This window comes from Sarcophilus harrisii, chromosome 1 (assembly GCF_902635505.1).
Source record: "Sarcophilus harrisii chromosome 1, mSarHar1.11, whole genome shotgun sequence".
Taxonomy (NCBI): Eukaryota; Metazoa; Chordata; class Mammalia; order Dasyuromorphia; family Dasyuridae; genus Sarcophilus; species Sarcophilus harrisii.
Window position 1 is genome coordinate 42245871 of NC_045426.1, and position 27437 is coordinate 42273307.

Consider the following 27437-nt stretch of genomic DNA (forward strand, 5'->3'; position numbering starts at 1 on the left):
AAATGTCAGAGCTTCTTCCCATAAGTCAGATGTGGAGCTTGGTGACAGAAATGATAGGTCACTTTATTTTAATTTCCCACTTTCAAGGGAATGCTCATTGCACAGTTGCACCTCCACAGAAACCTTGGCATTGAATTGACCAATAAAAAGAGGACAACTATTCCATTTTAAGATTTGGCTGCAATTTCAGGTTTCAAGGGTCCCATTTGCTTCAAGGAAAGAATGAAAATGAGCCTGGATGGACACCATGACTCACCTTCACTTGACTTATTTCTTGAGCTAAAACAAAAAGACTGGCCATAGTTGAGGTTTGGGACTTTTCTGAAGTCATATATAAATGATCAAATTAACCCTTGCCTGATTCCAGGATGATATTCAATCCATGTAATCAATCAATAAAAATGGATAAAGTATCTACTATGTGTTAAGCATTTTTCTAGGCCCTAGGGATACAAAGAGAAAAATAAAGCAGTTCTCACTCTCAAAGAGCTTATATTCTATTGAAGGAGACAAGAAGAAATAAGGAGAGGCAAAATATAGAACAAGTCAATACATGGTAATTTGTGGGTGGACAACACTAAAAACGAAAAAAAAAATGAAAGGATCAGGAAGGGATTCTAAAGGACTGGGGTGAACACATTTGATTTCAGCCATGTGGGACAGCCAGTGAGAAGTCAGAGTTGGTCAAATAAATGTCACATAAAGCACATAAGCACCATTTTGGGTGGATATATGGAATATATGAAGAGGCATGGGAAAAGAAATATACATACCATTCCCCTTCATATATTCATGCATATATATATATATATATATATATATGTTTAAAGTTTCTCACAACTATATATATATATATGTGTGTGTGTGTATGTGTATGTGTGTGTGTGTGTGTGTTATGAGAAACTTTAAATTATCAGAAAGTTTATATTTGATCTGTGAGACAACTGGACTTTATGGAGTAAGTTAATGAAAATGCTGGTATTTCAGAAAATCTAAATTTTGGTAGTTGTGGAAGTGGCTCAAGATATTAGGAGAATACTATAGTAGTCTAGGAGAGAGATGACAAGAGCCTTAAGCTGTTGCCCTGCTTCCTGACTCAGCAGAAGCCCTGGCACTGAGCTGACCAATACAAAGCCTAGTCCATTTCAAGAAGGTAATGTCACATTCTCAAGTTACAAGGGTGCTCTTTGCTTAAAAGGAAAATGGAAATGTGCCTAACCATCATGTTCCACCTTCATTCCACTCATCTCCTGGAGTAAATAAGTGCCAAGAGTTTTACTCTGTCAGAAAAATAGGCCATAATGAAGTTTGGAACTTTCCTAAAGTAAGTAACCAAGGAAATCTTTGCCTCTGATTCTTGACTACTAACCTTTTAAGAAAGAAAGGAAGTGGGGAAAATAAAATTATGTGATCAATTCTGACTGACATGGCTCTTTTCAACAATTAGGTGATTCAGGCCAATTCTAATAGATTTGTGATGGAGGAAGCTATCTGCACCCAGAGGGAGTTCTATGGGGATTGAGTGGATTATAACATAGTATTTTCACTTTTTTGTTGTTGTTTGCTTTCTCATTTATTTTCCTTTTTGATCTGATTTTTCTTATGCAGTATGATGATTATGGAAATACATATAGAAGAAATTCGCGAACTTAACATATATTGGATTACTTGCCATCTGAGGGAGAAGTGGAGGGAAGAGAAGGGAAAAATTTGGAATATAAGGTTTTGCAAGGGTGAATGTTGAAAACGATGCATATCTTTTGAAAATAAAAAGCTTTTTTTAAAAAGGAGGTAAAAGTGACAAGATTTGACAATTAATTGGATTTGGGGTATGAGGAATCACAAAACTAAATCTCTAAACTTCAGTGAAGTTAGGAAGAAGGGTAAATTTAGGGAGAAAGCTAAGTTTTTTCCTGGATATAATGAATTTGAGATACTACTGACATCAGATTTCAAATACCAAATATCTAAGGCAGAAGGCCATTAGAAAATCAGTTCAGATGAAATTTGAAATACAGATGAAGTTAAGATCAATCTTGTACTAACCCTGGAAGAGTTTGTAAAGTTATAAAAATGTATAATGATATCCATGAATAAGAAAAGAAATCACTGAAACTTACCTACATAAATAGATTGACTCCATTCACTCCAAAGTCCATTCTTTCTACAATCGAAACTCACTGTAGCTCTTACTTTTATAGAATACTTACAAGTAGGATCAATTATCAAGTCAAAAGAATTTCCTTGAAGTTTCTGTATCTAAACAAACAAATTTAAAAAAATCAACAAACCTATTATTGAAAACGTTACTTTCAGTCAATCTATTAATTAATCTACTTATTAAAAACCTACCGTATGTCAGGCATTGAGATAAAAGTTGAAGACACAAAGAAAAGCAAACAGTCTAATGGGGGAAACAACATGCAAAAAAAACTTTAAAAATACTCAACAGGCAAGAGAAATTGGAAATAAACAATAAATGTAAGATGGTAGAATTAAAGGAGGTCAGGAAAACTTTCTGTAGAAGGTGGAATTTTAGCAAAATTTGACAGAAGCTAGGAGATAAAGATGAGGAGAGAACTCCAGCATGGGAGATAAGCAGTTTGTGTGTGTGTGTGTGTGGTATAAGAATGCTGGCAAGATAGCGAGAGGGGCAAGTATTGAAGGGTTTTTAATGCCAAATGTTTGTTGAGTAGGAGAGTTACATAATCAGACTTTTGCTTTAGGAAGCTCACTTTGCTGCACTTGGATAGGGAGATCAAAAAGTAGAATATTGCAACAATCCAGGTGTGAAGTGATGAAGGTCTTCACCAGGGCAGTAGCAGAGTCCAAAGACAGAAGAGGGCATGTATGAAAGAAGTTATAAAGGTAAAAATCAAAGATCTTGGTAACAGAATAGATATAGATGGAGAAAAGAAAGTAAGAAGTCAAGAATGATACCTAAATTGTTAGCCATGGGGCCTGGGAGGATGTTAATGCCCTCAGTAGTAATAGAGAAGTAAGGAAGAAGAGAGCATTTGGAGGAAGAAATGAGTACATTTCAGATGACAACTGACTTTAACCTCCTTCCTCTATCATAAAAAAGGCAATCAGTTGATCAATTAATGCTAACCCGGATGCCTCCTTTCAAGTTAATACAGTAAACATTATGTACAAATCAATGTACTAGAAACAAAGCAAAAATGAAACAGTTCCTTCCCTTGAGTGAATGATCTATATATCTTTGTAAGATAGCTCTATATAAGAAAAGGCAAAATTTTCAAATAATACATGAATTCAGACCATATTATTATTCTCACACAATTAACTGAAAGATGCAGAAATGCAGAGAATATAGTTTCTCTGTGCCATTAATATAATTTTCCTTAAATGTTCTCCCACATGGTATCACTGATTCATACATCAAAATAATATAATATTTCTTGAAAAATATAAAAATATACTTTTTTGTTTTTTAAAATGTGTCTTATTTGTAAATTGTCTTTACTTCATTGTCACTTCACAGTCACCCTTTTCTAGACTGAACACTCCTTTTCATTAAAAAAAAAACAATTAAACAAAAGGATTTAATACAGATACTATTTCACCAATGTATAAAGCATTTTGACCTTGTATTTTTACATCTCAGCCAAGGGGGATAAGGTATATATCATTAGTTCTTCTCTGAGACCTTTCTTGGTTTTTCCAATATCCAGATTTACCTTCCTTCTATTAAAAATTTCACTTACATTAGTACATTGTTTGTCTTGTATATTGTTCCATTGGTCGTGCTTATTTTACTTTGATTTACTTCATATAAATCCCCATTTCTCCAAATTTCTATTTGTCATTTTTTTACAGTGCAATAATACTTCATTACTTATTGTTTTCCTTTACCCATTCCCAACCCACCTTTCTTATGAACTTCTTTATTTCTGTCAAGAGCACCATTCTTCCAGGTACCTTGGTTTTTAATTTTGATGTTATCATTGACTGTTTATGCTTGTTAATACCAAATATCCATTTAGTTACTAAATATTGTCATTTTGACCTCTACCACATCTCTTAAATCTGTTCTCTGCATTGCTCTACCCATCACACTAATTCACACCATCATCATCGCCTGCCTGGACCATTACAGTGGCTTCCTAATTTGTTTTCTAACTTCAAATCTCTCCCCACTTTAATCCATCCTTGTCACTGCCTTATTTGATAAGCACTAAGGGCTTTTTATTACTTCTAAGAGCAAACATAATTTTTTTTTGTCATTTTAAATCCTTCACAATTGAGATTCAACCTACCTTTTTAGTCATATTACTCTATTTCATATATTTTATGATCTAACTAATCTGATCTTCTTAATGTTCTTCAAACATCATGCTTTATTTCGGAACTTTCTTGCACTGACATGCCTGAAATACAATCTTTCCTTACCATCATTTCTCAGATTTCTGAGACATTCTCACTATTTCTCTGTTTTCTTTCGATATTCAGTTTAAATATCACCTATGAAGACTTCCTTGATCTCTACCAATTGCTCCTACTTCTTCTCTGTACCTATTACCTTATATCTATTTTTTATTTCTTTTGTATGTACTTGTTTTCTCCTCTAGCTAGATAGTAATGCCCTCAAGAGTAACGACTGTTTCACTTTGTATTTATATACTCAGTGTCTGGTGCCTAATAGCTGCTTAATAAGTGTTTGTTGATTCATTGATTCAATCATTGGGAGAATAGTGGTACTGCTATCCAAAAGAATATGACAAGACAAAGAGTCAGTTTGGTTGGTTAGAAATATAATGAATACAGTCTCAGAGTTGGAGGTGCCAACAGGACATAAAGCTGAAAGCTAGAAATGTGAGTCTGGAGCTCAAAAGAGACTTGAGGGTTAGAGGAAATATGAGAGATATGATACAAGTTGAAGGCATAGGAGTGGATAATATTGTTAAGGGAAAGAACATAAAGATTTTTTTAAAGACTATAAAGTTAATTGGTGACAGAGTTTTGGGGAATTCATACATTTAGGGGTAAGAGTGAGTAAAAAGAGACAAGATAGAAGTATAAAGTGAACCATTAGTGTCCTGTGGCATAAAAGTCAAAGTAGTTAATAGTTTCAAGGAAAAAGTGATTAATGGTGTCCATTGCTACAAAGATGTCAAGGAGTAATTAAATTGAGGCAAGAGATGGTCTAATTTTTGAATGATCATTGCCTCAGACAAGCTGAGACTTGGGAAAGACCTTAACTTTAAAATGCCAAAGTCTTCCACTGATCTGGGGCAATTGGCAGTCATCTTGACCTATATCTTATCGCTGGACTCAGAGGGATACTGATGACTGGGGAGAACACAGTGAAGTTGATGACTTTGCACAACTCTGCCTCATTTAAATCCAATTTACTTACAAATCAAGAAAGCACCCTCCTGATGTCTTTGGTCCTCTTTGAGAATGAAGGACAAATAACAAACAATGATGTCAAGGAGCATGAAAATTAAGGAAAGATCTTTGTATTTTGCAGGAGATCAGTGCTTACATTAAAGAGAACAGTTTTCTAGATCAATGGGCTCAAAAATCCATATTGTAAAGGATGGAGGAATAGGAGAATACTAAGGAAGTAGAGATAGTAAGTAGAGATTGCTGTTTTTAAAAGTTTGTCAGTGAAAGAGAGGAAATAAATGTGCCCATGGAACCGTTTTCTCAAGGAAACTGAAAGCCCAACTTTGGCTTCATAAAACCATGGTTCAACCAGGGAAATAGTAGTAGATAATTAACAAAGACTTCTAATGTACATGCAACACCATTTCTTAGAATTACCTTTGAATAATCCCTTCTTATGTTGTAGATGTCCACTTCATAATCAAAACATTTTCTAGGAAAGTTAGAAACTGGTTTCTCCCACTGTATAAACAGATGATTTCCTTCCATTTTTGCAGTGACATTCATTGGAGGATTCACTTGATCTAGATTTGAAAATTAGAACCAATTTCATGAGAACTGATGCTTCCAGCCATCATTTTAACATTTTAAGGCATTTCTAAGATAGGATGTAGTCCACAATCAACTGCAGGAGCTAGCAGGGATCCTGGCAACCAAATACATTTTTAAATATAATTAACTGTTTCTGATGGGAGCCTAAATTGAATCACTGTTTGCAAGACAAAGATAACTCCCTCCCATGACCAAGGTCATCTCCAACATGAAGAGCAAAGTTTCTCCTAGATAGGGTCTTTACTTAGGAGAATTCTCCCTCAACCTTAAAGATGTCCTATTCCTTACCCTTAACAGAATTGCACTTTTGACTGAAGTCAAAGCTTTATGCTCCATATGACTCAATCAGGGTACAGTCAAGATAAAATGAATCAAATAAATGGAAAGTACACAGAAATATGAATGAGAGGGCATAGGTTCCAGTGACTAACCCCTTTTTGGGGCTGCAGACCATATCTATAAAAGTATGGGGTTAGATTAAATCTAAAATTTCTTCTAGCTCAAAAATACCCTGATTCAACAGAATCATTCATCTGTACAAAGCTTTTTCCCTTTTGAAAGTATTTTTCATTTGTTCTCTCACTTGGTTTTCTTAACGAGGCCTTATAAGGAGGTAAAGGAGGTAGCTATTACTCCCAAGAGAACAGGTCAGATCATTACATTAGTGCTGGAGGGACTTCAGAGTTCTAATATAGTCTTTCTATTTTGCAGATAGATAAACTGAGGCCCACAGAGATGAAATCATTTGGCCCAGGTCACTCAGTAAAGTAATAAAGTCCAGATTAGAATCTTAATCTCTCTATTCCCAGTTTAGGGCTTTTTTCTCATTGCCATTTAACTAGATCAGTTTCCTGATTTGGAGAAAGATAAATTCCTCCTTTAGGATAACATAGATAAGCAGAAGGCATGTATAGGGACTGAACCTGTAATTTCCCAGATGAGGAAACTCTGCCCACATAGATTGACACTTTCTCTGAAACATTAAAAAGTTGCCCAGAGTAGTGGTTTCAAACTCAAATAGAAACCCTGAGGGCAGCATATTGATTTAGAAAACCACAATTTAACATTATATGTCATATTGTATTTTAATTTTAAGACATTTTTGATTACATTTTAATCTGATTTAAGTGATCATTTAGGAGTTTTGCTGGCTGCCTGCAGAATTGACACTTCAGGCCTTTTGGAGAGGTTAGGGGATTTGCCCACAGTGTGTGTCATAGATGAGCTTGGAACCAGGTCTTCTTGATTTCAAGGTCAGTTCTCTATCCACTATACTGCATTGCCTATTGTAGTTTTAAGATTCAAATTCATAGTTCTGAGTCCTTTCCATTAGATGATCAAACAGTCTCCTAGCCATGAGATGCTTGGCTAAGGAAAGGTAGACTTTTCTTTCATTAAGTCTATTGATTGACTAATCTAAGATTAGGGAATAATAAAAGTATCAGACCTGAATCCCAAAGATTTGAGTTTGAGTCCTAGTTATACACGAGTTAATAACTCTGTGACTTTGGGTGAGTTTTTCCCTGAGCCTCAGTTTCCTGATTTGTCAAATGTGTGGGTTGGATTTGATGAATTCTTTGTTTCCTTCCAGCTCTAACCTTCACTGATTCTACGAATTATCTAGATAGATATCTAGACATATAAATTAAAGGAAATGTTAAAAATTAACCTTTAAAGGTTGATGCAACCCATTAAGCTTATTTCAGTGTACTAATCTTTTTCATCTCCCTATTACAGAGAAGCCATGATATTGTAGAAAGACACTAAAAAGAGAGTTAAAAGGACTAGATTTCAAGAGGTTCTGACATTTATTGTTGTATGAATTTGAACAAGTCATTGCTTTACTAAGTCTCTTCATCTATAAAATGGGGATAATAAAATTCTTCTGTGTGACCTACCTTAGGTAGGTAGCTGTAAGAATAAAACAAAAATATATACATGTGTGAAAAGTTATATTGCCTGTATATAATTATATAATTACAAAAGGCAAGTCATTATTATAAAAGTCTTCCACTCCAACTTTAGATTTGGGGAATAAAGCGTGGCTTTCTGACTGGTCCATGAATTAGACCTGAGTTTCAAACCTGCCTTAGATAATCCTGGGCAAGTCACTTGAGTGTCTTGGACATTTTCTTCATGTGTAAAATTAGGGGGCTTCTTAGCTTCTGATCTATGATCTCATGAGTCTTCCTTACCAATAGCATGAAGGTCAAACAGCTGATCCAGTGGTTTGATGACCATTTGTTTGCTTGAGCCATTTATGTGTACTGCCAGCTTTCCACGTCCTTTTCCATCAATGGCAGTCTCAGGAAACCAGCACGCTATATTTCTATTCCATGAATCTTTTCTATATTCTTGGCATTCTTTAGTATATCTGTCAAACCTAAATTGTAACAGATATGTATTATAAAGCTAGAGAAAATTAGTTATTTGCATTTATGTAAACAGAGATGAGGCAACTAGGTGGCTCAGTGGATAGAGCTCTGGGTCTGGAAACGGGAAGTCCTGAGTTCAATATGGTCTCAGGACGGGAACTAGTTGCACAACCCCAAGTAAATAATTAATTCTGTTTGATTTAATTCACTGAAAAAGTCAAAGCATCTTTGTCCAGCAAACATCATGAACAGTAATGGCGTACCATGGTCCACAGGCTCATCAAGAGGTAGAGAACTGAACAAATAAATAACAATAAATAGAGGCAAACCTGTAGAAGAAGAAGTACTGAGTATCCTCTGAGGCATTCCTGCCAACAATCCAAGTACAATGGAGAGAGACCTCATTCCTTATGATTTTAGTGACACAAGTCAGATTCACAGCTGATGTCCCAGGAACTCCTGCAAGACCAACACAAAGTTAATCTTGGATATCCCTGAGATTGAGAAGCCCTGAAGCAGAATAGATAAAAAAAAGCTGGCCTCCAAGGCAAGAGGATCCTTGTCACCTCTCTCCTAGGATATTGTGATAATCTCTAAATAGATCACCCTCCTCCCTCTCATCCTCTCATCCAATCTTCATTCATCCTCTCCAATCTATTCACAATTCACAAAATAATCTTCCTAAAGCACAGCTTTGATGATGTCATTCTCTCAATTCAAGAATCTTTAGTTGCTACCTCTATTACCTCTTGAATTATCAGAAATCTCTTCACCTGGGGAAGGAGAGGAAGGGAAGAGGGGAGCATTTGAAGAATAAGTGGAATTTAGCTAAAAAAAATGAGGTAGCCATTCTAGGCAGGGGAAGGCATTTGAACATAAATAGGAGAACAGAAGACCTTTTGGGAGAGAAAGAAGCCAATTTGACTAGAGTAAAAAATTTGTGTAGAGAAATAGCGAGAGCCTGGAGCAGAGCTAAAACCTTTCTAAAGCAGCAATGAACTGAATTGTTAGGAATTGCTCAGAATGGGAGAGAAGCCCTCATCAAGCCCACAGCTGCACTGGCTCTATAACTCTGGGAGCTTCAGGAACCCATTTAGCTCCTGAAACAATGGGCTTAAAAGACAAGAGTGCTATGAAACCCAGTTTAAAAGTAATACTCTGGAGAGCTCCATGCTCTGGAAGCCAATCTGCCGCGATTTTTTATATTGCAGCGTCACAAATGGTAGCAAGCCTTCAGGCCCACAATGAAATTGTCATAAGTGAGGAAGAAAGTATGTTACTGTCAACAGTAATCCCTAAGAACGCAGATGCAGAGAGTCCCTGAGCAGAAGAAAAATATGGACAGTTGAAAAATTTATCAGATGGGGCAGGCTAACAGCTTGTCTGGCAGACAGTTCAAAATGCTGGGACAAAAATAAGCTGGTTGAGTAAATGGAAAGGTATTTTTAGGGAATAAGGTAATACATTAGGTGAGAGGTTGTGCTCAATCACTGATTTATGATGACTTAACCAACCAAATCAGCCATGATGGAACCAAGACATTGTGCATAACTATTATGATCTACATGAGGAAATCTCTCCATTCACAGAAAGATTGGATGAACTGGTCTGAAGTTTATTTTGAAGTAATCAAAGGAAAGTTCTCAAAACCTTCACATGGTAGAAATATCTTCAAATGGTTTGCTTTGGACCTATTCTACTTATTCAAGTCAGAAATTACTTTTTTTTATTATTATTAATGGTTTTCTTTCAAATTGTACTCAAACCTGGTCAGAAAGAAACTAAGTTGATTTCTAAACTTGGGTCAACCTATGGCTAGAATGACTTCTAGTATATCCAATGCCTCTACCCAAGAATGACTAGCACAAGTCTATGTTCATTTTGTAGGGATTCCATGAATATTTGTGAAGAAATGGGAAAATTTCCATTAGCCGCAAGGAATATAAAGATGATTTTTCTCAAAAAATAAGTTGGTCCTTCAGATGCTGATGCAATTCTAGAGCCATTGGACTGTATAACATGGTTACTTATGGTCTCTTCCATAGACAAGATAGTTCAGAATATATTAATAAAACAAAACTAAGTAGACAGCTGCATCATGATGGAGAAAATGAGATGATGATGATGATGATGATGATATCTGTATTTTCGCCAAGTATTTTCGTGCTTTTCATCATTTTTCTTTATATTTAAAAACCAGGTCAACTGTTTCCAGGTGTGTTCCCATGTCTCAGAAATTGAAAGTATATTTCTTTACTTTTTAACTTTTCTCTATGATTTTTTTCCTTTCCAAGTGTTCAACTGAAAGTAGTAGTAATGAAAGGATTTATATAACCTAAATTTTCTCTGTAAACTAAAAAATCAAGTAGCTGTTCTTATACCATTAACCTTAGATGATTCAGTCTTAATATCACTTCCAACTACTCATACTAAGTTTATCAGTTTTAGAATTTTCAAACCATTAACATTAGTCAGTAAACAACCATCTATTGAGCACTGTCTGGACATACAATGGTGATGCAATATAATCTCTATCCCCCAAACAACTTAGAATATTGTTGGGAAGGCAAAGCAAACATAAAATTGCATAACATATTTTAGAGCTCTTTAAGACTGATAGAAATTGTTTCACTATAACCCTATGAGGTAAATTTTGACATTATTATCCCAAAGAATCACAGAATTAAAAGGAACCTTAGAAGTCATCTAGCCTAATCAATTCCTGAAAAAAAAAAAAAAACCCTTCTTCAATAGGTCCTAAAAGTGACAGGATAAGAAGGGGAAAGAATGCATCAGAGTCAGAACTTGATGCCAAGGTTTCAGGCCTCAAGAAAAGCTTTCCATCAGTAATTATATCGTCCTGTTTTTGGAGACTATCAAGAAAGGAGAACTGAAGTTTATTTAGTGAGGAGCCTATACTAAAGTCTGCATTTAGAAACAAAGAAGGGAGTCAGAGGAGAGAGAAAGAGCACAAAGAGATAGGATAAAGCAGCAGCTCTTGAACTTTGTGATCTTAGAACTCTTTTTTAGTCTGAGAAAAGACCCTGAGCTGTAATGTTCTTCTTTTTCTATAATATGATGGTTCTCTGGGAGCAGGTTTCTTGGGGAGGTTTTTTGGAGGCAGCATAATAATCACTTCAAACACAGCCAGGAGTTAAAACCCAGTCCTTTATTGTGTCCTTCAAAGTCTTAAGCTTCAACCCCTAGTTCCTTCCTAATGTCTCCAGCCAGCACAAAGGTGGAATATGGAATGAATCTATCTCCGCCTCCGAGAGTGGGCTTCTGTGTCTGGCTCTGAGAGCTTCTTGCTTATATGCTGTACACTGAGTATACACCAATCATTATATCACTGGGAAACCATTATTTGTTGTAGAATTAAATCAATTCTAAACTAGATTTAAACATTGTCTCCTCATTTCCACTTAGTACTTTGTTTCAAGTTCTGGCCCATAACATCTTCTTATAGGATCAGATCAATCATACTGAATCATGCTAAATTAGATAATTATTGTTTCTATCAATTCTAATGACTTAACACTTTTTAAGGATTCCAACACTGAGCCATAGAGTTTTGGTTTAAGTGGCATTGGAAATTAAAGCATCTTGCCATTATAAATAGTATTTCTTTGACCTCATGGATCCCTTGAAAGAATCTGGAGGCTCCAGGAGATCTTGTTTTAGCCTTTGAAAACATAATGATAGGGCAATGGCAAGTTGGCCTCTAAGAGAACTAGTGTAGTATATAGAGAAGAAGAAAAAAAGAATTAAACTTGTAGTCAAGGGAAGCCAGATCTTGATCCCAATCCAGACCCTTATGAGTAATATAAGCTTGGTAAAGTCATTTAACTGTGCTCTAAGTCCCAGGTACAGAATAGAGAAAAGAACGCCAATACACCTTACATCACAGGGTTCTTATTGAGGGGAAAGAACTATAAGAAAATGAGGTTCATTCTGGATATTATATACTGTGAGCCCAAGAGGTGCCAAGGGAGGAACTTTCAATCTAATTTATTTACTGGCCATTTAGAAAAGACAAATCCATATCACTCCAGATAGAAGGCTAGCTAGCTAGGAGGAAAGAAACAGAGACAATTTCCTTCTCTCTTCTCTCCTCATTTTTTTTCTCCTTTCTCTCCTTTCCTCCCTCTGCCTCTACTGCCTCTTTCCCTTTTCTCTTTTTCTCTTCCTCTTCTCCCCTCTCCTATCTCTATTTCTTTCTGTCTCTCTGTCTTTGTCTGTCTGTCTGTCTCTGTCTCTCTCTCTCTCTCCTTCTCCCTGTCTCTCTGTTTCTGTCTTGCTATCTTTTGGTCTTTATCTATCTCTGTCTCTGTTTCTGTCAGAAAGAAACAGAGCAGAGATAGACAGAGAGCTTTATCAAATATGCATGCATATAATATTTGATAAAGTTTAATGTCAGAAATGTCTCCATTTATTTACATCTTGAGTTAGTTAGAAACAAGGAAAATGTGTAAAGTGCTATTATCAGATTCCTAACACACAGAAAAAGAGGTTCCTTTTTACAGTCAAAAAATCTTGCAGATACTTTTAAACATGGCTAGTATAGGAATTGTAATGGGCTTTGTTTCTTTCTCAGTGGGTAGAGGAGAAAGAAGTGGCAGAGAGTATTATGAACTGAAAATAAAATTAATATTAAAAAAATAAAAGTCATATTCTTTTCAACAATGAGGTAATTCAGGCCACAATGGAGACTCTGATGGAGAGAGCCATCTGCACCCAGAAAGAGGACTATGGGGACTGACTGTGGCTCATAACAGTATTTTCATCTTTTTCTTTGTTGTTTGCTTGCTTTTTGTTTTCTTTCTCATTTTTTTTCTTTTGATCTGATTTTTCTTGTGTAGCAAGATAAATGTGGAATTTGTATAGAAGAATTGCACATGTTTAACATATATTGAATTATTTGCTGTCTAGGAGAAAAGTAGGGAAAGGAGGGAGAAAAATTTGGAACACAGGGTTTTGCAAGGCTGGATGTTGAAAATTTTCTCTGCATGCATTTGAAAATAAAAAGCTATTATTTTTAAAAAACCATAACCATTGAGGGAAAAAATACTGCAGACTCTCACATAGTAATTAATAGTTGTATTAGCTTAAGCTCATTTTAAAGTGTAATGCTCCTGAAACTATTCTCATAGAGCAATGTCATGTCTGTGATCATCCTCCTTGTCTGTATTTGCTCTCATCTTCTGTACAAGACATTTTAAAATCAAATTTGTTGGTTAATGCCGTGTGTATCCAAAGGCTCTTTAGACTCTGGTTCTTTCTGATCAGAATTCTTTTCTTCTCTATCTTCAGAATTTCATCCTTAAGTGTTTCCCAGTCCTTGTGACTTGACTCATCATGTAGAATGTTAATGCATAATATCCTACCTAATCCTCCTCTGGATAATTTGTCATCTGTTCTTCATAAATCCAGAGTATATTACAGATGGTGACAGGTTTTAACCTCTGTTTTCTAAAACAAACTCCCAGGAAATGGTCACTTTCCTCAAAGATTCCCCTTTTAACCCCAGCAACCAGAATTCAAAAGAGAATTGTCCTTTGCTGGTTCCTTTACTTTTTGAAGGATTAAAACCTACATTAGACTAATCAAGACATTTAACTGAACTGAAAGGTTTTTGTCAGGGTGAAAGGAGAGAGAAAGGGAGAGACAGAGACAAAGACAGAGAGATAGAAAGACAGAGATAGAGAGACAGAGAAAGATACAGAGACAGATAAAGACCAAAAGATAGCAAGACAGAAACAGAGAGACAGGGAGAAGGAGAGAGAGACAGAGACAGACAGACAAAGACAGAGAGACAGAAAGAAACAGAGATAGGAGAAGATAGGAGAGGGGAGAAGAGGAAGAGAAAAAGAGAAAAGGGAAAGAGGCGGTAGGGGCAGAGGGAGGAAAGGTGAGAAAGGAGGAAAAAAATGAGGAGAGAAGAGAGGAGAGCTTCTTCCAGCAGATATCTGGATATGTGAAGTTCCCTTTCACTACTAGATTATGGCTCCATCTCATGTTTACAACCTGTTTCTCAATATCTTTGTGTTTTCCCATTTCTTCAGGTAGTCTGCAGTGTACTCCATTACCAAAATCATTTCTTCTCATTCTTTGTTTATCAGCCAGATGTTTACTCTAAGATGCTTCCCCTCCCTTCCCTCTGGTTTCTACATCATGAAAGCCCACAGCTCTTAATGTATTTTATTTCATTTGAGGTAGCTAGGTGGACACAGTGAATACCACACTGGACCTGCAACCAGGAATTAAGAGTCTACCTTATTGCTTACTGCTTGTGTGACCCTAGGCAAAAATCACTTAACTTCTATCTGCCTCAGTTTCCTCATTTGTAAAAGAGATGAGGATAAAAATAGCACTTTCTTCCCAGAAGTTGTTATGAGGACAAAGTTAAATATTTGTACACTACTTGGAAAACTTAAGTATATAAGTGGTAGCTAAATCATTATTACTATTTTGAAAATTTATCAAATACAGTGGTCTCTTTAGAAATTACCTTATTTTCAATGACAATTTCAAAGATTCAGACCCAAATGCTACTTGTGAGTTCCATCCCACTAAGAGTTGATGGTATCTATTGGTTCAAATTTCTTCAACCTCTGGTTTATCTTGCTTGTTGCCTAAAAAACCTCTGTGTATGGATCCATGAATCGTATCCAGCAGTCAAGAACCACTAGATGATCCAGTTTCAGTCATCAAAAAATGAGGAAGAAGGAAAAGGTTGCTTGAGGATTTTCCTTTTTTAAGAAGTTTTCTCCTATTCTTTGACTCCTTCCACAAACATCTAGTGTGTCTTCCTTCTGACAACTTATGGATCTCTGCCCAGGGGAGTCTTTCCTCCAAGGTGCCTGATACTTTCTCACCACCTATCTCTTCCCCATTAAAACTTTTCTTCCCTTTGCTCCTTTCCTTCTTAGCTCCTTGTCAAGTGCTACTGACTGACAGTAACTTACTATATATTCTCTCTATAGAATGTGTGCATTTTAACTGTAACCAATTCTTCCAACTCCCAACTTAGTATTCTTTCCTTTATACCAATAACTGGTTAACTAGATGACTCTTCTTTATTTTCTTTAAGAAGATGTAAACATTTTAAAGTACTCTCCTCTCTGTTCAGTATTACCTCAAAGGTCCTATAATGTTTTTGAAGCAAAATTATTAAAATTACCATTCAATTTTAGTTATGATTAAAATCATAATTCATTTTTATAAGAAACTCTTGTCATCCATTAATTTGGTAAGACTGGTTTTTCTAGTTCTCTATCCATGCAACACACAGTAAATAAATCAAAACTTATCCCAAATCATATCTTACCTGGAGGGGCTTGAAGCTCAGCTGAAACCCAATTACTTTGGAAAAAACGGGAACCACAGTGAAGAACTGTCTGCACACTTGCTGAAAATCCCTGATGAAGTACATTTACACTTGTGCTTTGGGTCTTTTTAGTTTCATACTGGAAATAAATCCCAGAAACCATGAAATTTGGTAAGAAAACAGCCATAATAAGGACACTACTTCAATTAAATAAACATTGTCTCCTATTTCTGAAAACAACATCTAACCACAGTGCAACAAAACAGCTTCTAAGGTGAAATCTGCAGCTGGATAAAAATCAACATTTGAATTTCCTGTGGATTTCCACATTGTCTATGTGATGGATTCTTCTGTTTTCTAGTTTAGATTTTTTTTTTCAAATTCCAAAAAACCAAGCTGCAGTTCTACTTAGAAAAGAATTGTAGCACATGTTCTTTTTCAGTAATAAGAATTTAGCATATAGCTAAATTATCTTTGCTTTTATTAGTACTAATCAAGATGCAAAATACAACTTTTCTTCACTCACTTCCCTTAAAGTCTCCTCTATGGTATCAGGCCACAAACACTTTGATAGGGGGTCTGGATCAAGCTGATTAGTCTTTTCCCTCTACTTTCCTCAGTGGATTGAGTTTGAAATTACAGTTATATAGAAAATTGAATCAAATGGATTTTGTGCAAGAAATATATATATCTTTAATACTCACATCATCCTCATTTGGAGTATTAATTTTCACATTATATTTTACACAATTTATTCTTGGATCCTGATTAGGATTTGGTTTCCATCGTAAAAGAACTTTAGATAAACCAGTTACCATAATAGTAAAATTTACAGGTGGGAGAAGTAAAACTGTTGAATTAAAGGAAAGAAAAAAATAATACTCAATTTTTATATTTTTATTTATAATTTACAAAATAAATATTTATATATTCATATATATAAAATGCTCAATGGCTAAAATCCACTGTTCTAAATAAGAACCTCTGGTTCTTAACGTGAGGTTCATTATTTTTTTAAATATTTAATAATATTTCAACATTACTTATTTGCCTTTGCAATTCTATGCATTTAAAAATATTCTAAGAATCTGTAGGCTTCACTAATCTACCCAAGGATTCTATGACACAATAAAAGTTAAGAATCCCTGCTCTAAACATGGCTTGAAACAGCATAGATGAATTATCATTATTAGCTTCATTAACGTAAATAAGAATTTATATTAGAAAGTATCTTTAAGTCAAACTTTATTTCTCTATAGCTTTTCTAATCCAAATATTTCACCTTTTACATTGTTAAACAATAGATATTATGCTATATAATTAACAAAGTTTAGCCCACTTCTCTATTAACTAGGATGATTAAATAGGCATTGGAAATAAGTTGATTTTTTTAATACATCACCATTTTCTTCAATTCTAAATGTACTGCTCATTTCCCCCAAAATGTCTCTTGGGTTTTGTCTACATGTAAAAAACTGATAGGTAAATTTGGTTCTTTCAATTATATGACTCAATCAGGCAAAATTTCAAAAAGGTTTCTGCATAGAGCCACTTGTCAAGTCTCTCTTCCTTCAGCATCAAATCCAAATTAGGAGGGGAAGATCTAATGCTCTGAACAAGGAACTGAGTGGATCCAAAAAGATTTTGAGAAACTAGAATAATGAGGCTATTCTAAAGACAACACTGAGTTGGGTTTGGCGGTGCACTCCTGTTCCTGGTGCTGGGGAGGATGAAACTAGTGGATTGCTTGAGTTCAGGAAGTCTGAGCTACAGAACACCAACCAAGTGTTCACATTAAGTCTGTCACCAATATGATGAGCCCCTGGGAGTGGAGGCCACCAGACTACCTACACGGAGACAATATTGCCTAGGTCAGAAATATAGCAGATCAAATTTCTTCTGGTTGGTATCAGGATTGTGTTCATGAGAGGCTGCTACACTTCCAGCCCAAGAGAGATAGGAGGAAGAAGAGGAAGAAGAGAAGAAGAGGAGGAAGAAGACAAGAGGAGGAGGAGGAGTGTTTCTAAGATATTTTGGTCACACACACATAATATATGTATGATTTGTGGATATATGTATATTTACAAATCATATTGTATTAATATATTATTAAAAAGTAGGCATTTTATACCTTTGGAGAAGGGAGGAATTTATGATTAAAAAGGCAAATTGGACAACACTTTTCTCTTTCTCTTCCCTCCCTCTCATATATATGCATATTCACATATATACATAGTCATATACATACACACAATTTTCCAAATGAGGTTCTACTTAATTCACTATTACTAAAAAGAGAAACACATTTGAATCTCTGAAGTTATTACTTACTTTCTTTTTCCAAACATAAGTTCGCTTGCAATACCACAGCTGACTCAGTGAGAAACAGGAAAATTATCACCATGATATATTGATGATACATTCTATTGAAAAAAGGAAGTCACATAGAAGATCACCCAGTGCCTTTTAAAAATCTGAAAACTAAATAATATGATATAATTCAATTTAATCCAATGGATAACATATGCAAACCTTAAAATATGTTTTTGTTGTTATCCATTTCTTAGTACATATCATAGAGGTCTCTTCTCCTAAAGTCATCCTCTGATGCCTTCCTAGCAAATGGTCCTTAAAGGGGCCCTGGGTACTTGGAGACTATTTCAAAAAAGCAGAAGATATGGCAAAGTCAAATAAACTACAAGAATTTCCAGCATGGGCCTGGAAATGACCTAAATATCCGCTGCCCAAGCACCAGCCCAACTTAGTTTGGAAAGGCATCATCAACTTGGTCCATGATGATGAACAGTTGGCCACAGCAATGCACAAATAACTTCTCCTTAGTCAAAAACAGGCTGTGATCTATAGCACAAGTAAGCAAAATATAATAGAAGGCAATTAACGACCTAGCAGAGACTGATCTCCAAAACTGGATGGTCCAAGAGTTTCTCAACAGAAAGTATATAATATAGCCATAGTCATTATCTAGAATTGGGGGTGAAAGATCAGGACAAGAAGTCAGTCCACAATAGATACCAATTCAATATACATGCTGGCAAGAATAAGCTCTTCTATAAATAAAAACACACACACAGATGAGAAAAAAGAAAATGTAATAAGAAGACTACAGGGGTACATATAAATAATAAATATGTCACATGAACAAGTTTTGAGACTATGATTTCAGTGTGTATTCTCTAATAGACTTACAGTGTCCCCTTCTCAACATTTGCTGCTGACTTTTCAAATCCTCCTCTTTTCATATGTATATACATATAAACAGATTGTATTATGACAACTCAAAAGGGAGACTTACAAAAAGTAGAAAACCCAGTGATTGTTTTCAAGGGCTTATAATTTAGTAGAAGGCATTAAAAATGAAGTGAACAATGATATAAGACAACCTATTTCTGCATGCTTTATAAATAGCATAAGTAAATATAAAAATATAAAGATATAAGATAAAATGAGATATTTGTTTAAGTGATTTGCAAATCTTAAAATGCTATATAAATGCTAGCTATTATTACCATGCATTATATATGTACAACAGTGATAATAAACATTATAATCTTCACAGAAGATAAAAACAATTATAACAGAGAATAGTCAGGAGAAGGAAAAAAAACTTTGATGAAAAGAAATCATACTTGTGATGAGACTATCAGTAAAAACAATCTCATTGCTCTATTTGTAAGAAATGACTAGAGATCAATTGTGGAGAACAGAATGGAAATCTTAGGTTTCTTTTTTGCCAGCTTTGAAATCTAATTTGAAGACTCAATTTAATCTAGAAATACAAAACAATATCCTATTGATCATTCCCTTCACTGACTGGATCTATAGAAACATGGGGATATTTTCAGTTATTTATTAAAAGTAGACTGATTAAAATAGCTTTAGTATAAAAATAGTATATTTCTTTCAGCTTTTAGAAATGGATCTTGGCTAAAATTGAAATAATACTGATTTGGAAATGATCTTGAATCAACTTTCTTGATTAGTATTGAGTGACTGTGAGAGGGTATACACACACACACCTTACATACACACGCACCTATGCCTGTACCGTAACATACACTCCCTAGAAATAAATAGCACAAATCAGTTCTCTTCCAGAAATATTCTCCCTTCGTTTGAAAACCCCACACCAAGCCTTCTAGATCCTATGGCTGAGCCACTCTAACAACAGTTAACTACAATAATCCAGAAGAGCAAAAGGGGTCTCTCAGACTCTCCTCCTGCATCACAAATTGCCCACTGAACAGGTTGGATCCCATAAATATCAGCATATCCACAATAGAAGTCATGATCTTCCCTTCTAAATTTCCCCCTCTTCCAAAGTGCCCCATGTTGTGGGAGGTATTACAATTCTCAGGGTCACCTAGGCTTGCCACTTTGGTGTCATCCATATTCTTTACTTTCACTCACTCTACTTATCTGATCAGATGTCAAATCTTAATATTTTTACCTTTATTTATTTCTTGTATATGCCCCTTATCTCCACTCACACAGTCACATCCTTTAGGATTTCACCAACTCTCATCTGAGCCACTGAAACAGACAATGAAGGGCTTAATAAATAAAACACTGCACTTGGAGTCAGGAAGACCTAAAAAATACTGCCTTAGATGCTCACCATCTGCAGAACTTTGGCCAAGTCATCAATCCTCCCTCAGTTCTCTTATCTGTAAAGTGGGAAGAACAATAATAATAGCACCTCCCTCTTAGGCTTGCAAATGAGATAACATATGTAAAACCTCTGCAAACCCTAAAGTGCCAGCTGCTAATTGGGTTTCCCTGTCTCAAATCACTTCCCACTTCAGTCATATAACTCCCAAAGTGATTTTCTCAAAGTTCAAGTATGTCACCTCTCTACTCCACCCCAGCCCATAAACTCTATTAGTTCTCCTTTACATACAAGATCAATAGAAAGCCCTTCCCAACCTCATCTCTTCTCTGCCATGTCTCCATATGCAATCTTCTTTCCTCCAAGCTTTCCACAGCCCAATGACCCTTGTTCTGCAGCTTAGACTCAGAAAGATTTGTCCAGAGCACTGAGAGGTCTGGGACTTGCCGGAGACAAAGAGCTAATATGTGTCAGAGAAAAGATCTCAATCAGGATCCTCCTGGAATCAAGAACAGCTCTCAGTTCACCAAAGCCATTTGCCACAGACAGATATAGGCCAAAGTATTAATGAAAAAATACATAGTTTGAAGTCGTTCCTATTCTTTGCTGTCAAAACAAATTAAAATAACACAAAAGACATGGCTTTAAAAAAAATCTTTTTGTTACTAGAGTATCAAATTACAAAGGACTTTAAATCCTATAGCCTAATCCACCATTTTTCAAATAAAGAAATTGAGACAGAAAAGTTAAGAACTTTATCCAATGGTGAAAGAGGCAGTAAGCAGAGACAGGATCTGCACATAGATTGAGACAGATAGACTGATCTGTAACAAAGAGAAATACATAAACACACAGAAATACATAAACACTGAGTGGGGGGGGGGGAAGGAGAAGGGAGGGGAGGAGAGAGGAAGGGAGGGGAAGGTAATCTCAGGCAGCAAGTATCTAGCAGCTAGTGGTCCCAGGAAAGAGCTTAAACTGAGTCTTTTAAAGGAAGCTACAAATCCTAAGTAGAAGTGACTAAAAAGACATTCCAGGTATGAGGGGCACACAATGCAAAGGAAAGGAGATTGGAGATCACATCTGGTATGGAAGAAAAGCAAATACATAAAAATAATCCTTGGTTTAAGGAAGTCACATTCAAATGAAGGAAACAATATGTAAATAACTAAGTACATAAAATATTCATCTATCCATTGTCTTATTTTTTTTTTTTTATAAATCTATATATTTATATGAGGCATAGGGGTAGGGAAGAAGAGAATGAGAAGGGGATTTAAATATACCAGAATTTCTGGAAGGGAAGAGAGTATACAGACTGGAAAGGTAGGAAGAGGCCAGATGGTGAAGAGCATCAAATGACAGGACTTTTTAATGTGTTCCTGGAGTCAAAGGAAGACTATGGAGTTTAGTGGGGAGGGGAGACAGATTTACTTAGACCTATATTTTTAAAAATTCTCTTGGAGAACTGTAAGGAGAATGGCTTAGAGTAGGGAAAGCTAGGTCAGGTATTAGTATTTCAATAGTCAAGGCAAAAAGCTGTTGTTGTTTTGTTCTTTGTCCTTCATTATTGAATAAGACCATGACATCAGTGAGGTGACACCATGACAAGTAAGTGAATTGCTCTGAAGTAAGAGAGGGTTGTGCTAAGTCCCCAACTTCACTCTGTCCTCCAGAGACATCTGGGTCCAGTGGCCAGATATAGATCAGGATGTTTACAGATGGCCCTAGCAACAATAACAACAATGCTTTAGGAAATTTTCTGAGACTATAAATTGCTGAGGTCAGCCAGTCAGTCAACTGGAATTTTTAAGTACTTGCTATATGCCAGGCAATATATTAAATGCAGGGAATACATAAAAAAGCACAAGATAATCCCTGCTCTCAAGGAGTTCACAGGAGGGTAGCATGCAAATGACTTTGTACAAACAAGCTCTAGACAGGATAAACAGGAAATAATCCACAGAGAGAGGGTACTAGCATAAGGAGGATCATGAAAGATTTCCTGTCGAAGGAGGGCTTTTAGAAAGGACTTGAAGGAAACTCAGGAAACCAGGAGACAGAGATGAAGAGGCAAATATTCCGGCAAGGAGAACAAGGAGGAATGATTCCCTTATGGGGAGTTCCTTTTACTAATGAAATTACAAGCCCAGAATCAATCTTTATCCCCTGTTTTTAACAGCAATATCCAAACCACTCCCAGTGAACAAGAAATTGAGGGAGTGGGGAAGAGGAGAGCTATTCTTTCTCTTCTAATAATGATGTCTGAGATATTTCTATTTTCCTAGGAAATTAATTTGAATATGTATTAACTTCAACAATTTTCATTATTAAAAATCTTAGAAAAGAAAAAAAATTAATATTAATGATGACACTATTATGCCGGGAATTTTATTTGCCTATTGCAGTAAAGTTATTTCTAATTATATCTGTAATAGTATTTCAAAGAAATTACTATTTACTATATATACTATATATTCCTAATATGCTCATTTTTTGCACGTTAAATTTTGAAAGTGATCAAAGCAACAGAAAAGAACTATTAGATTTCCCAGAAGGAATTTATAATATTCTGAAAAACATGTTGGTCTTTGGGGCCTACCCTTGCTCCTGTGATAGGCCTTATACCTCTTTGCTAACTCTATACTGGTTTTTTTCCTAGACAATTCCCTCTCTCCTCTTATCCCCCTCAGAGCTTTTCATGCAGGAAACTTCCATTTCCATGACTAACCTTTGGTATCTTCATGCCTATGACAACAGATTTGGAAAAGGAATCGCTCATACCTGAGCGATGTTCATGACCCCAATTCTTCTAAAATACCTGGACCAATCACTGGCCAATCTATGTCTTTTGTGGAAACTTTTAAGGCCTCCAAACAGCTTCAAGTGAGATGCAACATGAAACTCTTGAAATTATTTTTTCTTACAATTTATCACATCTTACAATATGATTGCTGTACAAAGTAATCCTATTAACATGGTGACTACTGAAATCCTATCTTACTTTATGTATAAAGCTTGCATTTTTATTTCCTCTTATTTTTCTTAATGATTTTTTCCTTATTAATGAGGAAATAACTTTAAAAGTAATAATTTCTGGTCAAAAGAATATACAATAAATAGGAATTTGATGTAATAATGAAGCCCAAATTTATATAAGAATTTCATAGTTGTCTTCATTTGCCAATTAAATTCACTTTATATGCATTATATCACTGAATTCTCATAATAACACTATAAGATGTTTTATATTGTAAGAAGATCTCCTAGGAAGATGGGACAAAGACAAAAAGAGAGGCTAGAGGGAGTGCCATATTCATTGCTGGAAGGGATTCCCCCAATGATATAATGGACAGCATTATTTGTTTTCTATCATGAAGGAAATGTGAGATTGGATCAGTTGAAATCCATCATGTTGCTATAACAACTCAATAGTATGACAGTAGTATGAATTTTGAGTTTGAAAAGACCCTCAAAGATCACCTAGTTCAGCCTCCTCATTTTACAGATGGGAAGGGACTTACCTAAAATGACTCAGGAAATAAGCAAAGCCAGGATTGGATTCTGGTTGCTTTGGATTGCACTGGATCCAGTGCTTTGGATTGTATAGACTGAATTCCCTCCCTCCCTCCCCTCTCTCTGTCTCTGTCCACACACACACACACATACACACACACACACACATACACACACACACACTTGTGTGTATGCTGAATTACTCCTTAAGCAAGTTTTACTTTGTTTCAATGTATAATAAAAAAATGCAAGGATACTTGAAATTAGACAGGAATACTAGTGTGGAAATGTGTTAAACAGTTCATTTCTCAGTGGGAAGGCTTAATATAAGTAGCCGGTATCAAACAATACTCCTAAAAGAGGTTGTCGATAAATCTTACCTCCTTTCACTATAAATGATGTCTAGAGTAGAGGCTCATGAGACACCAAGTCCTCAACCTAGAAATCTGACAATTGCTCCAAATGCTACCTCTCCAAAGGCTCTCCGTGAGGTTTTCAGTATAATGTCCCTCCACTGCCCTCTGTTTACCTAACTGCATTTGGCTCCTGTTTTGAAACTGATGAAGTGACATTATCACAAACAGGACTAATCTAGTGATCCAACATAAAGGGAGAAAAAAGATTTGATCTAGGCTGGGAGATCATGGGCAAAGTTGCACAGTTGGGCAATCAGCAATGGATTTTCCCCGGGCATTCCTGAGAATTGATAAAATTCAACCTTCGAAAATTGATTTAAAAAAAATAATTATAAAAGGGACAAACTAGTGCTGCTGTTTGCAAGAATTTATCTGTCTAAACCAGAGCCCTGCTTTTCAGCTGTACTTTTGTGAGTCAATTTGTGGTCACACCCAATTCCAAATTAACTTCACTGAGTTTTACCTCTCGCTGAAATTGAGCGTCTGCCTGCAGGATTTATGCTCCACTGGATTCCCCTGCACGTAGGCGCTTCTGATTAATGATCTGAAATCTTTCTTGAAAGTACCTCGAAGATTCAAGTCTGCAATTGAAATAGAAACGTAAAGCTCTTCATTGCTCAAGAGTTTAACGACAGTTCCGAGGTCAAGAAGGATGCTGTGTGAGGTGTTCTGGAGGTGGAGGGCAAAGGAGGACGGAATCTACAATCGGTTCCCCTCCTCCCACTCAATGTTTTTGTGTGTTTAGAGGTGGGGAAGGGAGGCTCAACCTAATAAATCCTCCTCCCCCCAAAGAGACAAAAACACACACAAAGGGGAGAGGGGGAGAGAAAAAGGGAGAAAGGGGGAGATGTGTGTGTCTGTGTGTGTGTGTATGTGTGAGGGGGGAGGAAAGGAGGGAGGGAAAGGGAGAGAGAGGAAAGGAGAGAATAAGGAAGGGAGGGAGAGATGACAGAGACAGAGACACAGAAGAGACAGAGACTGAGAAAAAATAAGAAAGAGAGAGGGAAGAAAAGAGACAGAAATAGAGAAACTGTGAGGAGAGAGGAAGAGGGGAGAGAAAGGAGAAAAAGACAGACAGACAGAACAAGCAGAGACAGAGAGAATTGTGTGATCCTAGATGGTTTGTCTTGGTGAACTATCTACAATCCTTCCTAAGCAGTATCCATAATTTATAGGGTTCGGAAAAAAGCAATCACCACCTGCTGACCAATCTTATAGTGTTGGGAAACCTTAGGGCTCAGTACGAGGGCAGCGCAGGGTTCCAGGAAGTCTCGCACTCTTACAAACCAAGGAAATCATATCGGGATGTCGTCCTCTGGCCCCGCTGCACCTGATTACCAAATTGCCTAGCCGTTTGTGATTTCCAGACTCCTCTTTGTCACCTAATGTCATCTGGATAACTGGATAGTCAGGTCAGAGGCGGGGAAAATGCTAGCGGCTTCGGGACTCGTCCTGACTCTTCCCTTCCCTCCTCTGCATCCTTCCTGTGGAAAGGCACTGTTGCCCCCAAGTACTAAAAGGGTATTCAAGGAAGAAGGTCCTCTAGAAAAACAAGTGCTGCATAATAAGAAGCAAAAGTGCTGAGCAAAGGTAGGAAGTGAGTGTGTAAACTGCTCTGCATTTGAACATCTCATGGCTAGATCTATATTTCTGTATCTCTCTATACTTACATATTTAAATAAATACATATGCATATACTAGAAGTTTTCTAGGAAGAGCTTTTTAAAAAAATAACCCATTCTATCTCAGATAATTCTGTTTTTAAAACCATAGTACTTACAGATACTAAGTAGATTAATGTATTTGTAAGGGGAAAAAAAACTTCATTCTAAACTTGCAAACAATCTCCAGTACTATTAGAAAACAGTCTGTCGCAGCATTCAGACAAGCTAGGAGGAATTTTAGTATAGTATTTCCTTAATCTATGTGTATTATTCAGCATGTCTCCATGAACAATCATTTTTCATGCTTTCATGAATTTTAAGTTCACTGGAGAGAGTCTGAAATAAGCTTTGTTTTTAATTTCGTGGTTCCAACTCATTTCTTGTGTTTGCATTTGGATATATTATTTTGTGGGTTTGTTTTTTTTTTGCTTTTGGTAAATGGATTAAGGTAAATTAATGAACATTAAAAAGTGAAGAAGTTTAATTATTTTTTAAAAATTACTATAAGAATCAAACAAACCTGGAGATGCCTCCAAAGGCTAGAAGAAACAAAAAGCATAATAAGTCTTCAGTGGTGTGCTGGTTCTGTTTAATTTTCCTCTTTTAGAATGATACCTATTGAGAAAAGTGAGAATAGTTAAAATAACATGGCTAGAACTCTCTATCCCAAGATTTTGTCAACTATATTCTGTTTTTCAAGCCAAATATTTCATCATCATTACTCAAATGTCTGAATATGTGCAAATATGATGGGAAAAGTGCATATTATCATTTAAAAACTATAAAATATCTAGGACAATAAAAATGAATTAAATAATATGAAATACTATAGAAACCCATCTTAATAGAACTATATATCTTAATAGAACTGTATTGTGCAGATATGGATATCCAAATTATTAAAGAAATCTTAATATTGACCGTGCTTACTTGTAGAAGAATTAAGAGCAGTATTGTGAAGTTACTGCATCTTGTAAAGTTCTTCTGTCATCTTTGCCACCCCTTCCTTTCTAATTCCTTCTCTCTTCCCTTCCTTCTCTCCCTCTTCAATAAGATGAGGAGCATAAAGTATTTAGAACAATGATCCTATGAGCTACATACTTTGATAAGCCTGAAGAGATGAATACAGAATTTTCTCATGACTTACCGCGATCGGTTAAGGCACTGCTCAAAAGAGGTAGTGGTGACAGTGGACGCACTTTATCTTTGTGTGAGGCTTTTTGTTGTTGTTTTTTTTCTTTGAGGCATTTTCATCTGTTGCATGATCATAGCTTTGATGTTAAAAACTGAAAGGCCATGTTTTCTTATATAGAATAGCAATTATCCTTGCAAAAGCAAATAAGAAAAACATGAAGGAACCAAGCTTGATAGGGAAACCTTGATGATAATTAAACGTTTAATATGTGCTATCAAATAGGATTGCTAGCATGTGGATATCAGCTTAAAAAATAAAAATCCTTTCACTTAATATAACTTTTCTCAATTTCCACTTTCTATATTCTGTTGACGACAACTCCGCTAGCAAACCCAACCAAAGGCCCTCCTTTT

At 35.9% G+C, this 27437-nt stretch overlaps 1 protein-coding gene across 2 annotated transcripts in view; it reads right to left on the reverse strand.

Annotated features, from left to right (window-relative positions):
• Positions 1-27205, reverse strand: part of IL5RA (interleukin 5 receptor subunit alpha) — a 50048-nt gene extending 22843 nt beyond the window's left edge. For both annotated transcript variants that reach the window (XM_012543582.3, XM_031954168.1), the window contains exons 1-10: positions 27037-27205; positions 26410-26504; positions 24689-24806; positions 17998-18089; positions 16371-16516; positions 15667-15805; positions 8669-8798; positions 8160-8347; positions 5791-5936; positions 2121-2259 (exon numbers count right to left, since the gene is read on the reverse strand). In XM_012543582.3, coding sequence (XP_012399036.2) covers positions 2121-2259; positions 5791-5936; positions 8160-8347; positions 8669-8798; positions 15667-15805; positions 16371-16516; positions 17998-18088 — 979 coding nt within the window. In that variant the 5' untranslated portion in view covers position 18089; positions 24689-24806; positions 26410-26504; positions 27037-27205. The remainder of the gene's footprint in view (positions 1-2120; positions 2260-5790; positions 5937-8159; positions 8348-8668; positions 8799-15666; positions 15806-16370; positions 16517-17997; positions 18090-24688; positions 24807-26409; positions 26505-27036) is intronic.
• Positions 27206-27437: the final 232 nt, after the last annotated feature.